The sequence below is a fragment of the Mytilus trossulus genome, chromosome 6 (assembly GCF_036588685.1).
Source record: "Mytilus trossulus isolate FHL-02 chromosome 6, PNRI_Mtr1.1.1.hap1, whole genome shotgun sequence".
In the NCBI taxonomy this organism is placed as follows: Eukaryota; Metazoa; Mollusca; class Bivalvia; order Mytilida; family Mytilidae; genus Mytilus; species Mytilus trossulus.
Genome location: NC_086378.1, coordinates 81,678,185 through 81,694,650, shown reverse-complemented (window position 1 = coordinate 81,694,650; position 16,466 = coordinate 81,678,185). Strand labels below are relative to the sequence as shown.

Here is a 16,466-nt window from a genome sequence, read left to right as displayed (position 1 = left end):
TTTTGACCTATTATAGAACCTTTATACATCTTTCTTCAATTCAAATTGATAACAAACTTGAAGATTTAACGACCTATAATTGCAGATAGCGTTAGAACAAAGCAGCACACTGTAGATTGACAATTTATCGTAGTCGAAAGATTCTTTAAAATTCAGTCGAGTAGGAATATATATAGGTTTTTTGAAATACAGGTAACAAAATGTTGTATTACAATACTATCAAATGTTATAAAATGTCAGCACAAAATGAGAAGGGAGAGGAGAAATATTTGTGTAAGTGCAACTTCATTAAAAAATAATGATATTAAAGGATATCTAGCGACAGTATCACAAATGAGATTTACATATGTATCAGTAAGTAACATTATTAAATGTACAAGAAAGTAAAAAGAACATTGTTGTAAGTTTCCCACCCATTGTCCTAGCAAGTCAACTTTGCAGTATCTATATGAATGAGTTCTCGAATTACGAATAACTTTCTGCATGTATGTCAAAATTAAAGATAAAATTGGTCAATGTCAGAAAAATATAAATTTATTTGAATTCGGCAGAAAACTGGGGAAGGGCTCGGTAGAACCTCACCCTTCCCCAGTTTCTCAGCCTTATACAACAAAGTTTAAATTTTACTGATATTGGCCATAGTTTGTATATGTATATTAGACAATTGATAGTTCTTTCACACCATTATTACCCCTTAAATTTAAATCTGGGTTTAGTTCTAGCATATTAATGAATTTTCTTTCAATGAATAAACAGCCAAAATCAACGTTTTTAATGTTTTAAAAGTTTGATAACACCCTTTAACAGCACTTAAAACTTTCGGCAAATATTTACACGATGTGTGAAAGTGTTCATGTAGATCATTAACATTAAAGTAAATGTATGGTCACACCGGCGGTTATTATTATTAGTATACTAAAACAATTATTTACAAACGTGTCATTGTATTTGTTGGGGTGTACTGTACTAGTAAAGCAAAGTGTCTGGCGTATTTAATTATAATCCTGGTACCTTTTATAACTAAAACTGAACTAAAATGGAAACAGTTGTTAATACATTTCACTGGGCTGACTATTCGATTTTTGTTTTATCACTGGGCATTGCAACAGGAATAGGAATATATTACACATGGCGAGACAAAAAGAATCAGACAACTGCGAATCTTCTTCTCGGAGACCGCAAAATGGGACTTGTTCCCGTTACTATGTCTTTGATGGCCACTTCAGTTTCCGGTGGTATGATTATGGGAGTCCCATCAGAAGTGTTCTTTAATGGAACTATGTTTATATATATTGTATCAACAAATGTGTTATCTTTGCCATTTGTTATACATTTCATAATACCAGTATATCATCAACTTCAAATTACTAGTGCATACGAGGTAAGAACAAGGATTTGTAGCTGCAATAATAATCTTTTAACAATTGATATGTTTTAGCTATTCGAGAACTTCTGCATATAATCAATACCCACACATTTTTTTAATCTGCCACTTCTTAAGCATATTCCATATTCCATATTCCATATATCATCATAAATATATAACTTAAATACCGAGCTGCCAGGAAAATTATACACGGTTAGCCCCTGAGCTGATGGCAATGCCAAAATAAACAGCTCAAACCCATCAAACAAATGAATTACAACTGCAATAATTCTGACCTGGTACAGGCATTTGTTTAACAGAAAGATGTGGATTTAACTAGATTTTATAACTAGAGAAACCTCTTACTTGTATGACAGTCGTATAAAATTCATCATATTGACAATGATAAATGAAACAAACAGACATAATATGTTATAATGTCTGTTACAATCTAAATCACTATAAAAAAAAAAAACAATTATTAAACAAAGCACATTTAAAATTTTGCCAAAAAAGAAAGACAAGAATACAAAAATTTCTCATAGCACAATGACGGGATATATAAGTACAGAGCCACGTCAAATGGGTACATTACCAACAATAGACTGAGCAGTATGAGCCATAATATACAAAGACAAATAAATGAGATCTCACAAACATGTTTAACCCCGCCGCATTTTTTCGCCTGTCCCAAGTCAGGAGCCTCTGGCCTTTGTTAGTCTTGTATTATTTTACTTTTAGTTTCTTGTGTACAATTTGGAAATTAGTATGGCGTTCATTATCACTGAACTAGTATATATTTGTTTAGGGGCCAGCTGAAGGACGCCTCCGGGTGCGGGAATTTCCCGCTACATTGAAGACCTTTTGGTGACCCTCTGCTGTTGTTTTTTTTATTGGTCGGGTTGTTGTCTCTTTGACACATTCCCCATTTCCATTCTCAATTTTATAAAACACACAATTCTTAAAAAAATATAAAAATAAAATGCTATTCGACAACTTAATTGTATTAATTTGTCTTCTAAAGGATTATGCTTTTTTAGATTTTGAAATATCAATAGTCACGTGGACATTTTACACTTCTATTGAAAATTTGACAAATCAATGTTCAAAGCAATATAATGCTGGTCTTTCCGATATAAAACTTTCCTCGGTTTTCTCAATACAAAATTAGCACCTGAAACACCTAGTCTACTCTATTTAGTTGGTTGATTTCTCTCAATATTGTCTTTGTAGTCTGTAGAGTAGTGCAGTGATGGTAATATTTCAAGCTTTTATTTAATATTTTGCAGTATTTAGAATTAAGATTTAATAAAGTGGTCAGAGTATTGGGATGTCTGCTGTTTCAACTACAAACTGTAAGCGTATTAATTATAATTTAGTAATATGTGAATGTATTTAAAAAAAGACCATTTGTCCAAATCAACATTCTTTGCTTTGTTTCATAATCATTATTAACATTGACAGTGTTGTTTCACTTCGTTTACTGAAGTGACAATTTAAGGTTCGTCATAACAAACGGACAGATATAGCTTTATTTACATGCCAAAAATTGCTCTGAGTACAGACTTACCTGTGAAGTTGGAAAAGGCTAGATATAATAAAGTTAAATGCATTTTGTGATTCAGAAAGATAAAATCTCTTTTTGGATTTTGATACGCATTCTTTTACCCTCATGCAAAAGGTTTGAAAATTAACTAAATTGTGAAACAACTATGAGCTGCTCCCTCAGGTAGACAACCGGTTTGTATTGTTTTGATTGTCCTTGATTCATGTAATTGACATGGACAAGAGGTATCTTAACAACTTATGGTGAGATAAAGAGTTTATCTGAGTCAGTGAGTGGACAATAGCAACGTAATTCAGGTGTTTGTTTATTTATGCACCTTCTGCAGAAAGGGAAAAAATGCACATCAAAAACCCAGAAAGTTTTTATCTTTCTTAAACACAAAATGCATTTAACTTTTATATATCTAGTGGATGCTAGGCATTACAACATTCCAAACATCGCAGGTAAGTCTGTACACAGAGTAGTTTTTGAGGTGCAAATACGGCCATATTTGTCCATTTGTTATGATGATTCTTAAAGAATAGTTAAATAAATACTTAAATTGAGTCCGTTATGCCTGGGGCAAGGACGTATATCAGACGTGAATCTATAATCTAATATACGGACTTGTTGTAAGTCTTTGTCAGGAGTTACATTTAGTCCGATATCTATTTAATTGTATATACATTAATTAACATTTTTTATCACTTCGTATTGCCGATGAAAACATTCTGAAGTTTTCCAAGATATACTGTTTATGAATTTAAAAAAAAAAGAGAGAAAAAACACATTATATCATACTAGTAGCTGTATATTGCTTTGTACAAATAAGGTCGTTAGTTTTCTCGTTCGGAATAATTTGTATTTGTCATTTCGGGGTCACTTATAATAGCTTTCAATACGGTTTAGGTGTTGAGTATTGTCGAAGACCATGCGTTGCCCTATAGTTACTAGCTTCTGGGTCATTTCGTCTCTAGAATTGTCTCAATGACAGTCATATTATATCTATTTACGTGTGTACCTAAATGATTTAATTTTGGATGTAACACGTCTTCTGATTGGCTGACATTGTTATATCTATCAACTTATTTACATAATTTTGTCATTTGACCAATTACGTCATCAACGTTTTTGCGTTATTAACCTCGGCTTAAAATTGAATTTCAAATTAAACGCGCGTTTATATTCAGTGAGCGCCACATTTTTTATGCTATTTCTTCATAGACAGAAAAACAATTACAGTCATTCCCCAAATAAACTTAATCCTGAATTTATTCTTGAGACAGAGACTAACAAAATGCCTAAATCCAACAGGTTGCATACAAACAAAATATATAAACAAAACAGATGATGCACAATGTATTAATGTATATACTTATGATTTTTTTCCATTATAAGATATTAGGCATGGCTTTAACATTGTATGCCCCAGCATTAGCACTTAATCAAGGTAGGTGGACAAAGTATGTTTTTTTTATTTCGTGACATCTATTTTAATCGATATTAAGGGCATACGATACAGTTTTTATCCCGTTTGTAGGCATTTTTTACCCGAATAAATCAAATATTTAATACAAAATATACCTTCATATGTTACCTTTTGAGAACTTTGAGGTTTAAATTTCAGATATTTGCTCAAAATACGGATTTGTTGACGTATGTTTCCTTTCGATTTAACACATAACATTTTTTATTTTAAAAGTTTAACACGAGTTCTTTTTTATTAAAGTATTTGTAATTTATGTGTTATATAAAGATTGCATAAATTTGTTCATTTCATTTTTTAAAATAACTGAAATTTATCAAATATTCATGAATGAAGAAAAAACCGTCATTTTTTGCAGTAAACTAATCAAATTAAAAAAAATGCCCTATTTACGTTTTCATAAAAAATTGTACACATAATCTTCTTACGTAATCCAACCAAATGTCATTTAAAAAGAGGAGTCCATGAACTCGTTTTCAAGTTAAATTAGTTTGAATTATAAAAAAACAGCCGAAAACTTCATCTTTTCCCGATAAGTCACCGTTTGACGTCGCGAAAATAACAATTTATGTTGGCAAAGTCATTACCTCCCCTGTAATTAAAGGCAACAGTAAACCGCTGTTCAAAACTCTTAAATCGATAGAAAAAAACAAATCCTGGTTACAAATTAAAACTGAGGGACACGCATTGAATATGAGGGAACAACGACACAACATTAAAATGTAACTCACACAGAAACGAACTAACCATTAGACAAAATCTGATGCGAATAACAAATATAACATCTAAACTAAAAACATGAATTTGGGATAGAAAAGTACCGTGACACGTCCTATATTGTGAATTCACACTCAAATATTAGAGAAAACAAACACAACATTAAAATGTAACACACATAGAAACTAACTATAATATAGCAATGGCTATATTCCTGATTTGGTACAAGACATCTTTAAAAAAGTAAAAAAAATGGTGGGTTGAATCTGGTTTTGTGGCATACCAAACCTCCCGCTTTAATGGTAATGTTAAATATAACATTAAAATGACAACACAGCATAACAGAACTATAATACAAATAAATAGGAGAACATATTGGACAAAGAACCAATCGAAAAAAAGCGAATAAAAGGCACCAGATTTAAAATTTAATTCACCAGGAGTGCGTTCATAAGCCCCGCACACGGATTGCAAGCATTTCTAACCAGTACGATACATACATTGTGGTTGAGTAACACGATTGGCCTTTTATTTAGTTTCAATGTACATAAATGATCCGCAATACCTAGAAAAAAGATGTCTGCAACTCCAAACCAGGACTATTACATAAAGTAATTGTATTCGCATTCTCTATATATGAGCTAAAACATTATAATTGACATTATCAGTATAACTAATTGATTGGTTGATTGATAATGTTCATCCTGCGACGACTAACGGTATACTAAGAAACATCATCGTTTATAACTGCCATGTACATAACCTATCTTTTATGTTTCAGTGTAAGACCCATCATTCGTCCATTTTATAAAATTTATACACAATTTCTATATAGACGGCACGACGTCACCCATATGTCTATAAAAAACAATGCTTTACACTATAAGCATGAAAAAATGTACAAGTAGACTTTGCGACCACTTTTGAAAATATTCTGAATCTTCAAGTATTAAAAAAGCAGATCGCAGTGCCTCAGTATTGCTAATATTACTACCTTAATCTTTATCTTTTTCAGTCATGGGAATTGAGCTGTGGGTATCCATTGTTGTTATTGGCCTTGTTTGTACATTTTATACTGCACTGGTATGTATTACATTTCCTTATTACGATTTTTTAATCTAGTAATTACATTTAAAAAAAAGTAGAGAGCACTTAAAATGAAAGGTGAAAGATGCCAGATTGACCAACCTTTATTTAATATCTATTGCGCATATCATTGTTCATGGAATACATTGCAACACATTAATCCTTTTGTTAAGACTGCAGTTAGTTTTAATGGTATCTATATCAATTTTATAGCTACATCCAATATTTTCTAATTAATTGCCTCTCTTATACATTGTAAATGGTTAATAACAATTCAACATTAATAAAAAAAAGAAAAAAGAAAGCTACTACGAGAGTAGCATGCTATGTTCATGTGTAACACGTTGAAGGAAGAATCCCGGGTGTTTTGTTTAATTAGTTAAAATAGATATGAGAAGATGTGGTATGGGTGCCAATGTTACACCTCTCCATCCAAGTCACAATTTATAAAAGTAAACCATTATAGGTAAAAGTACGGTCTTCAACATGGAGCCGTGGCTCACACCAAACAGCAAGTTATAAAGGGCCCCAAAAATTACTAATGGAAAACCATTCAAACGGAAAAACCAACGGTCTTATCTGTAATAAAAAAAAACAAGAAATGAGAAACACTTATCAACCATATTACCAAACTACTGAACATCAGATTCATATTTTATCCTTTTCAACTTAAATGATCATCAATGAAAATTTTTTTGTTCTTTAGGGAGGATTAAAAGCAGTGATGTGGACGGATGCTTTCCAAATGATAATTATATGGATAGCATTGCTAGTACTAATAATAAAATCCACTATTGATGTTGGGGGAATATCCTATGTCTTTGAGAAAGCTAATGACGGTGGTAGATTAGAATTTAACAAGTTAGTATATGCTAACATTTAATTTCTTGACCACTAAAATATATTCTACATAGGTTCATATTTACACCTTTGTGTAGAAAATATTTTGTTTTAAATATGAATTTATTTCCTGTTTGCTCCATTTTGATTAGACACATTGCGCTATGCATACACTTATGTGGTGTTACATCTTACAAAGTTTATCAAAATCATTTCGCAAAGAATTCCGCTCAAACCAGTGATATGTGCAGTTGTAGTGAGGTGATAGTGTTTTTTCTCGCTTCTTCTTTCCCTCGCTCTCTCTGGTGAAGGTCTCACTTTGTCTTTGGTTTGAGAACAGCAACCCAAACAGGAGTCAAATTTAAATCATGGGTTTTACCGTATACTAAAAGTAAAAGAAAACTCATTATCGGTATTCTATACTCCCGAACACTCTTTTATTTTAAGTGAAGGTTCATATGTGCATTATGTCGGTCTTTCTAGTTATTGGCAAATCAATATATATGAAAAACAGGTGTGATATAATTGCCAATTTAGAAAAATATCCACCAGAGTTCAAATGACGACGATTATAGCAATTATAAAGCTCACGGTACGGCTTCTAACAATAACATTACCATACTATTAGGTCAGCTAATAAAAGCACCGAGAGGAAAAATGTAAAATGCGATCGTTATTGAGATAATATAGCATATCAAATCAACATTGGATTAACAAATAAAAAAAAAAGAATATAAATTGTTTAACTAAAACGGTAAAGCAAACGCAAACTCGGCAATTTTTTATGGCTTCCAATATTTTGAAATACAAAGTCTTTCATGTTGCAATGTTATTTCAGTTTTAATCCCAGTCCAATTGAGAGACATACATTTTGGACATTGTTTATTGGTGGCTTTATGTTAACATTGTCTGGCTATATTGGAAGTCAATCAATGGTGCAGAGGTTCATTAGCATGAAGAATGTCAAAGGAGCACAGTCGTAAGTTTTATATTGACATAAACGCTTTAAGACCTTATTTGTAAAACTTTTTTTGTCCATGTCAACTGTTTTAATTAGTTTTGAAATAACTCTGCCAGACTGATAGATCATTGAAAGAAGGTAACATACTTATAGTATATAAAGGTGAACTGACAATCCTGTACAAAAAACAACTGTAAAAATATAAAGAAAGAAGATATGGTGTGATTGCCAATTAGACAACTCTCCATCAAAGACCCAAATGACACAGAAATATACAATTATAGGTCACCGTACGACCTTTAACAATGAGCAAAGACCATACCGCATAGTCAGCTATTAAAGGCCATGAAAAACTATTCGTTTATGTACTTGTACCTTGTATTGGGTCACCGACTCAAATTCAAATAAGATGGGTTGTGATCTAAAAAACAAGTTTAACCCTGCAACATATTAATATATCTGTCCAAGACAGTAAACTCGTTAGTGTTTTTTTTTTTTTTTTTTTTTTTATTATTTCATGTCTTAGAATAAATACCATGAGGCATACACAGTAGAATAAAACCTTCGAAATAAGTCATTTTCCTTCAATATACGTACATTTAATAAAACAATGTGTTTTTCAAAACACAATGTAACGAGATTGGCGAATATCATTCTAAGTAATAACCGCTTTTCGTCGATTTAATTTCAGGGCATTGTATATACAGCTACCTACTAGTATAATAATGATCACTGCGTTGGTATATATTGGTCTGGTTCTCTTTGCCAAGTATGGTGACCAAAATCCTGTACCGTGTATAATTGATAAGAGCGATCAGGTAAAGTTCACAACTTCTCTGCCATTTTTACATGTTTTTTTGTTGAAAAAAACAAAATATTTTACTGACATAAAGCAATCAATAATGAAAGTAAAATAGTATGATAAAAATTTGCTTTAGGCAACCAATATGATTCAGTTGTGTCCAAATTAAGCTAACACACATTGATGATGAGTTATTCACTTGCAAGTGAATAATTCGACCTCATTAAATCCGTATCCACAAATATGAAATTAAAAGACATAAATATCATGTTCTATAAATTATCTATTTTAGACTTTCTTAATTTGGATAAAATTTACATGGTTATAAATCAAATATAAGAATTTGAATCATCTCGGTGAACATTTATTTGACAGCTAGTGCCCCTTTTAAAAACATGTCGTCACTGATCATATAAATACATAAATACTCAGTTAAAAAGATACGGTATGGGTAAATTGTTATTTCATCTGAAAAAAATCCAATCGTGAGTAAATACTAATGGGATAATTAAAGGATATCTGTATTGAACAATTCGAAACATTTGCATTGTTTTTACAAAGCTTAGTTTGTTTGTATTTAACACATGTTATATGTGGGTTTCTTCACCTTGAAAAGTTATTGTTTGCTGACGAAACAAACATACTCGTCATGCCAAAAAAAAAGTTTAGTTGATATAAAAAATGATAACTTTTGTTTGTGTAATACTTTGACATTTTAACAGCTTTTACCCTACCTCGTTATGGACGTATTAGGGAAGATTTATGGGCTACCTGGATTGTTTGTCTCTTGTATATTCAGTGCGTCACTAAGGTACATATATGAACACTTTCTGATTTACATACCAGCCAAGATAATTCAAGACAAACAATAAATCATATTGACATAAATAACTAGAAATAAAATAATTAGATTATACACAAGACAAAGGCAACATTTTAGTATCTTAAGGACTGTTGCAAACAGTTTGAACATAATACAACAGAAGTTCATTGCTCTGGTAATGCATGTAATATATATACAACTGAATATAAGCCTTTTATATTTCATTTCTAATTCTTAATTTCTTAATTCATTTTCAATTTTGTTATTAGATTACAATAATATATTGTATAGTTAGGTTCGATCATGTATAACGGATATTTTTACAAAATCTTTCAACACACACTTTATAAAGATCTAACACGAATCAGAGCAGATGTCTCTTGTTTTGATACATCTATCTAGTAGAATATACATGTGCTCTATATGTATATTTGTCATCCTTTTTTCTTGCACAAATTAGTTTAGCGACTTATTTTTTTAGTATATAACATTTACTTTATGTCCTTATTTAATTTTTTGGAGATTTGTCTAAGACAACCACAAATGTATACTTTTATCCAAAACAAATCAAACAATCTATGAAAACAATAGAGGCGGATATCATGAGAAGAGAAGCCGTTCTTTTGGTTAAGATGGGAAGGTGCAATTTTATTTATATTTAATACATTGTATATGTGGATTTGCCTGTGTGTTATACACTACACTTTATTACACATTGCTCTATTTCATGCGTGAATTTATTTTAAGTTGAACATATTGCATTTTCACTGACTATACTTTTTTTATTATCGTGTTTTTCAAACGTGTTTTTCTGGTTGTTTATTCCTTTTTTTTATACAAGTTAATTGTGTTGTTCTTTCTCTGTAGCACAGTATCGTCAGGAGTGAATGCGTTAGCTCTTGTCCTTATTACCGACATCTTAAAACCACTGTACAAATACATCAAGCAACGAGACATGGACGAAGCTGTTGCAACCACGTTGTCTAAAGTAGCTGCTCTGTTTTATGGTCTGCTAACAATTGGTTTAGCATTCCTGGCCCAGTATTTTGGAAGTCTCATTGTTATAGTTGGTTTAAGTATTTCTGGTATGGTTGGAGGGCCATTACTAGGACTATTTACATTGGGATTTTTCTTCCCGTGTACAAATTCTTTGGTTAGTGTTGGTAAATATATGTGTTGGTAAAATAAAATGAAAGACTTATTGGTATATTCAGTTCCAATAAAGATTAAAAAAGACTGTTCTGGCTACACTGTTTTAATTCTTCCTATTTAATAGTTTTATTATTATTTTACGTTAACTAAGCTTTCATTTTTGCTAAGCGGAAAACAGTTTGATGCTGAAAAATACTTCAAGTTCTTGTAAGATTTACATGTAATGTTGCGTGAAAGGTCTGTAATGTCATGCTTTTTTGAAAACAATTTATTCCTATTATATGTTTGTGTATCTTGTATGTTTTGGTGTTTATTTGATGTTGGTTTTATTTTTATGTTTTTCTAGTTGGTATTTTTATTTAGAGGGGGGGTCTCTCTTGTGGTTTACTGGTTTTTTTTTCAAATTGACACAGCAAGATTTAAAGAAATAATTAAAAAAAAATAGTGACAATAAATTAAATAATTGTTTCGCCTTGCCCGCACGGGAACAAAAAAAAACATATCATATCCAGCAAAAAGCGTCGAATAAATGTAGAAGATCAAGCAACAAGAAAACATTTTGTATGGATTATACAGAGAAAATGTGCATTATAATATGGATAGAATGTAGAGTAAATGATAAAATTGTAAAATAAAATAAGAGAAGATAGCTCTTATAAAATCCTTTTAGAATATCAAAAGAAATATTGGGTTATCTGTACATTTTTGTGTTTTGCTATTTCACAATTCAAGAGGACGGAAGACTCCCATACCAAATCAGTTTTCATATATCTTGAACTTACTAGGTGGAGACAATGATACACAATAATATATACAATCTTATAGGATGTCCATTCTAAGCTCGAATAACCATCTAATTTAATTTCCATACGTACTTCCAGGGTGCAACTGTTGCGGTGCTATGCAGTTTATCATTTTCGTCTTGGTTAGCTATTGGAAGTGTTGTTAACATGTCTGGGCCAGCACCAACATCATGTCTATCGTCTAGTAACACATCAATACTAAATGACACATTATTAGGCACGACTACGATGATATTGAACTTAACATCGGATATATCCATTGGAAATAATATAGAAAAGTACGTATAGGTTAATAGCTCTGATTTATTTTTCTATCTGTTTGGACAAACTTCGTCTGAATAATGTTCACTTGAAAATAGGAAAACAATTCACGTATTAAATTAAATTTTCCATGAACCAGGCCGTCATTAAACTAGCAAAAAATCACAAAATGTTCTAAAGTTGATAAAAAAAACAACAACCCGACCAAAGAGCAGAAAACAGTCCAATTTTACCAATGGGTCGCCAACAAAGCAAGACAAATTCCGCACCGGGAAGCGGGCTTCAGCTAGCTGCATTCAAACATATCAACCAAGCACTGAACAAGACTGAACTATATAATTATATAACTTTTAATTAACTTCAAACACATCTTTTATGGCCTTTATCAACTTAAAGATTGAAACGCCTATGCATATAACAAAAGAAGGACAAAATATACCATAGGAACATTCAAACTCATATGGTATATCGAAAATAAAATGACAACGCCATGGCTAAAAATGAAAAAGACAAACAGACAAACAGTAATACACATGAAACAACATAGAAAACTAAAGAATAAACAACACTATTCCCATTAAGAATTAGGGTTAATCTCATGCGTTCCGGAAGGGTAAGCAGATTCTCATGTGGCACCCGTCGTGTAGTTTTGTCGTAAAGTTTTGTTATCAATCGACCCTCATTGTCAATTTTTAGATGTTAGTCAAGATATGAGGTCGACCTAACTGTATCTGTTGTATCCTTTATCTCTAGTTCAATGGGATGAGTGCGTTCGACATAGTCACCAAATTTTGAGTTATGTAGAGAAGAACATCATTTATATAGCTGAAAATAGAGTTAAAGGATATTGCTAACGTCTTTTCTTTCTTTCTAAGAGGTTCCTGTATGAATTTTGCCTCATAACAATAAAGAAACAAGTCGACAAAAAGAGGGACACAATTCGTTCCCATTAAAAACGTCTTCCGAACGTAGAAAATATGATGTAAATCAAGAAATCAAGCATCTTGATAATGTCAGTTTCAGAGAATTTATTGTTTGAATCAGAGTGACCCTTTACAAAGTAGGAATTTTCCCTTCCTAAGACAAGATACTTGTATCTTCGTTGGCCATTCTTTTTTATGAAACAAAGCAATACCAACTCTTTAAATACGTCTTTTAGTTTGGAATGTGGAATACTTGTCTATTGTGTAGAAAGTCAAATGTTTTAATGCTATTACAAGATGAAAGAGATTAGATTGTATGTTTTCCAAAAGATCTTAGGAATTTTTAAGTATCCACATCTAATTCACGCCACCTCTAGAATATGCAGTTTCACAATTTCTTTGCAGCCCGTCTATGATTGCTGATAAAAAAAGATGTTAATAATTTAGAAAGAGGTTTCGTGGAGCACTTGAAAGACCCCTCAATATACCGTTGTTTGTAAGGAAACGTATACAGTTTAGGTATCCAATACAGTGATGGAAGATATAGTTCATCATCTACGGTTAACAATATAGAACAACCTTCATATCATGAATGTGGTTACTATGATAATGTGATTGGTTTTTTATATTGTAGGTCCGACCTGCAGACATTTTACAGCATTTCATACCTATATTATAGTCCACTCGCCGTAATAATAGCAGTCATTGTAGGACTTTTGGTCAGTTGTATGACAGGTAAACGTTACGATAGTCATTAATGATAACCAAGAATTGTTCAATTTTTCTCTCACTAAATAAGTCAGAATTTGATGACTATGTTACTCATCTATCCCATTGGACTTGAGATCAAAAATGCAACAGAAACAGGGAGGTCTGCCTCTTATCTCTTCTTACACCTAGAAATTGAAATGAGGGTATGTATGAAAAATGAAAAAAAATATGATTTCAGCTTCTTAATCGTAAAATGTCTTTTCTGCGTAGCAACATTCCAGCAGCGCATAACAAACTCATAGATCGAAAACAAACTCTTTGACACATTTCCCATTTCCATTCGCAATCTTATAAATACGTCATGGTTATAACTTTCATGCGTCTGAGGCATTTATCTAAATTCACGTTCATAAGAAATGTTCAAATTCAAATGATTTGAAGCCAATGATACATAAAAACCGAAACAGTTTTAGTTTAAACATATTTATTTATAGTGGATTGGGAAACAAAATTTGCAACTTATATTAATCCCTTTCCACTTTGCGGGTGCGAGTTCTGCCTTGTAGCGGCATTAGCCTACTCTTTTTCGAAATCTACAAGGGTGTCTTTTGCGTGCAAGAGATATGGCTCTCTCTTAACACGGGTCAGCCATTTATCGTCCCCTTCCGACGGACTATCATCGTTTCCTCAAGACCATACTCGCAAATGGTGTCGAGGGAGAGCCGAAAATTGAGTTCCTGAAATTTTCATCCCAGACGGGAATCAAACCAGGAACCTTTGTGTTAGTAGTCCGATGCACTAACCACTACACCACGGCTACACTCAACAGTTAAAGAGCTATATTACAATAGGAACATAAAGAACAAAAATCCATCTGAGGTCAACATTCTTAAATCTTTTCAATATAATGTTATTTCTATTGCAAAATGAATTGACACTTGAAAGTAAATCTTAATTACAGAAATACCAATTACGATTTGTAGTACATAGAAATAAATATTTAGCATTTGACTTATTTAAATAATATATTTATTGATAAAAAAAATTGAGCTCTGAAGGAATCCATTGCATATAGTTTGATTAACAAGAAATGATAAGTGAAAAAAATATAAAAAAATATAAAAAAATGTGCATCAAATATAAATCAAAAATGCTTTCTACATTTCAAGGCGGCACAAGAAAAAATCCTGTGGATAAAAGATTACTTTCACCTTTGTACCATTCTATAGCCTCTCTTTCAAATATAAATTCACCAGATAACATTACGGTAAGTTAACGTTAAAACATAGTTTTGTATTATGTTAAACAATTTCTTTGCTACGAATAAATATAAAATCCCACTTTAAATGTTGTTTGTCAAAGGTCCTGTTCTTGATATACACTTTTCAAGAATGCTAAATGATAAACACAATTGAAAGTCCATAGGTCTATGACAAAAAAGACATAAATCATAAACTTAAAACATTGCAGTAAATTTTGCCTTAGAGATTACGAAATTACTTTCTTATAATTTTGTAATCTAATAACGAACAATCTAGAAATAGCTGAAATGCATGAAAGAGTGATAAAGCAATATGTGCTTATACTTGAATTTGACGCCGTACTTGATAAGTCTTTTGAAGACGAAAAACGTCTAGCGCAAACCTGTTATTTTTGGTCAGTTTATTTGATTTATGCATTAAACGGTATACAATACTACGCAAAATTATGAAGAACTGCAGCATGCTTGTCAATTTTGATTTTAGCCCTTTGATTGTTGCAAATGTTTTCAATAACATTACTAGTGAATATCACTCTGGTAACTTTAATCACGTTTCCTCTCTTTGAATTTAATTTTAGTTGAATGCTTCGAACAAAGACAAACATATTATAAACGGAGACCTCACAGAAAAGGACAATAATGGCTTTGTCAATACTGAAAAGGCAAGTCGACTTTAAGGTAGGTTTTGTGACTGTTGCTCACATTCTCATACCACAGTTTCTAAAACAATAATTACATAGATGATATTGAGCTAATCAAGAAACGGTATGATAATACAACGATATATTGAAAGCTTATCACACGGGCTTAAGACAGAACTGTCCATATTTCAAAATGTTAAACACCGTGCACTGAACCCCAATTTATAGAAACAAATTGGCTTGTAAAATGTCAATATCAATATGGATTTAAAAACACTTAGAAAGAAATAACATAGGAAATTAAATATACATTAACTTTTTGAATAATCACATTGACTTTTAAAACAATAGGAAACAAGAGGCTCGCAGGATCATTTTGTTGTTAACAGTTTCTCTCTATGTACTATAGTGATGAAAAACACAAACTGGATATCTTCCACTATCTTCTATAAGAAGTTATGTTTCATATTTGTTCATAATGGTCTCTTCTGTTATTCACTTTTTTCTCTGAGATGTATATTGTTTAGTCCACAACTATCAAAATTATTATAAACAAACGGTAACAAATCGATTTTGAAGGATAATTACTCCTATGAGGAAGTTGTCAAATCATTAAATCAGAAAAAAATAATAATCCTCATCATAGGCAAAAACGAACGAAACAAAATGACAATATTGATAATTACTTAATATGGAACAACATATTAACAAATAAAAAGGCTAGTTATTTAAGTAAGGTGAGTTAAACCATATAAAGATTTATTTCATTTTTTATTAATTTGATACAGGGCTTGAAGAAGACAAAACAACATAAGGAGTATGCAAAAAAAATCAAGATAATGTTTAAATGAGAATTAGTAGCATATGAACCTGCTGCCTAACTATATAGAATATGAATTTCCATAAAGAAGACTGGGGAACTGAGGAAAACCTTCTGCAATTGACAGCATTTAACGTATTAAGAAAAATGAAAAAAATGAAACATCAAATATTCGTAGTGCTTCGGATATTCCAAATCAATAAATATATGCAACAAAGTTATAATTTATTAACATAATTTTTTTTTCAAATCTTTTAAAAATGTATA

The 16,466-nt window shown here is 31.5% G+C and overlaps 1 protein-coding gene across 1 annotated transcript; it reads left to right on the top strand.

Annotated features, from left to right (window-relative positions):
- Positions 1-889: 889 nt before the first annotated feature.
- Positions 890-16,416, top strand: LOC134722011 (sodium-dependent multivitamin transporter-like). The gene is made up of 14 exons (XM_063585421.1): positions 890-1,381; positions 2,656-2,721; positions 4,311-4,362; positions 6,131-6,198; positions 6,908-7,062; positions 7,880-8,020; positions 8,694-8,820; positions 9,527-9,615; positions 10,495-10,780; positions 11,661-11,860; positions 13,401-13,501; positions 14,647-14,744; positions 15,317-15,416; positions 16,168-16,416. Exons 1-13 carry the CDS (start codon positions 1,037-1,039, stop codon positions 15,413-15,415), a joined length of 1,827 nt encoding a protein of 608 aa, XP_063441491.1. The 5' UTR covers positions 890-1,036; the 3' UTR covers position 15,416; positions 16,168-16,416.
- Positions 16,417-16,466: the final 50 nt, after the last annotated feature.

What these genes read in the sequence shown, in the direction of transcription:
- LOC134722011 (XM_063585421.1), top strand. Translation starts at nt 1,037, where the DNA reads ATGGAAACAGTTGTTAATACATTTCACTGGGCTGACTATTCGATTTTT. An exon ending in AGCATTAGCACTTAATCAAG is followed by an intron (nt 4,363 to 6,130) that starts GTAGGTGGACAA and finishes TATCTTTTTCAG; the next exon opens with TCATGGGAATTGAGCTGTGG. An exon ending in ATTGGAAATAATATAGAAAA is followed by an intron (nt 11,861 to 13,400) that starts GTACGTATAGGT and finishes TTTATATTGTAG; the next exon opens with GTCCGACCTGCAGACATTTT.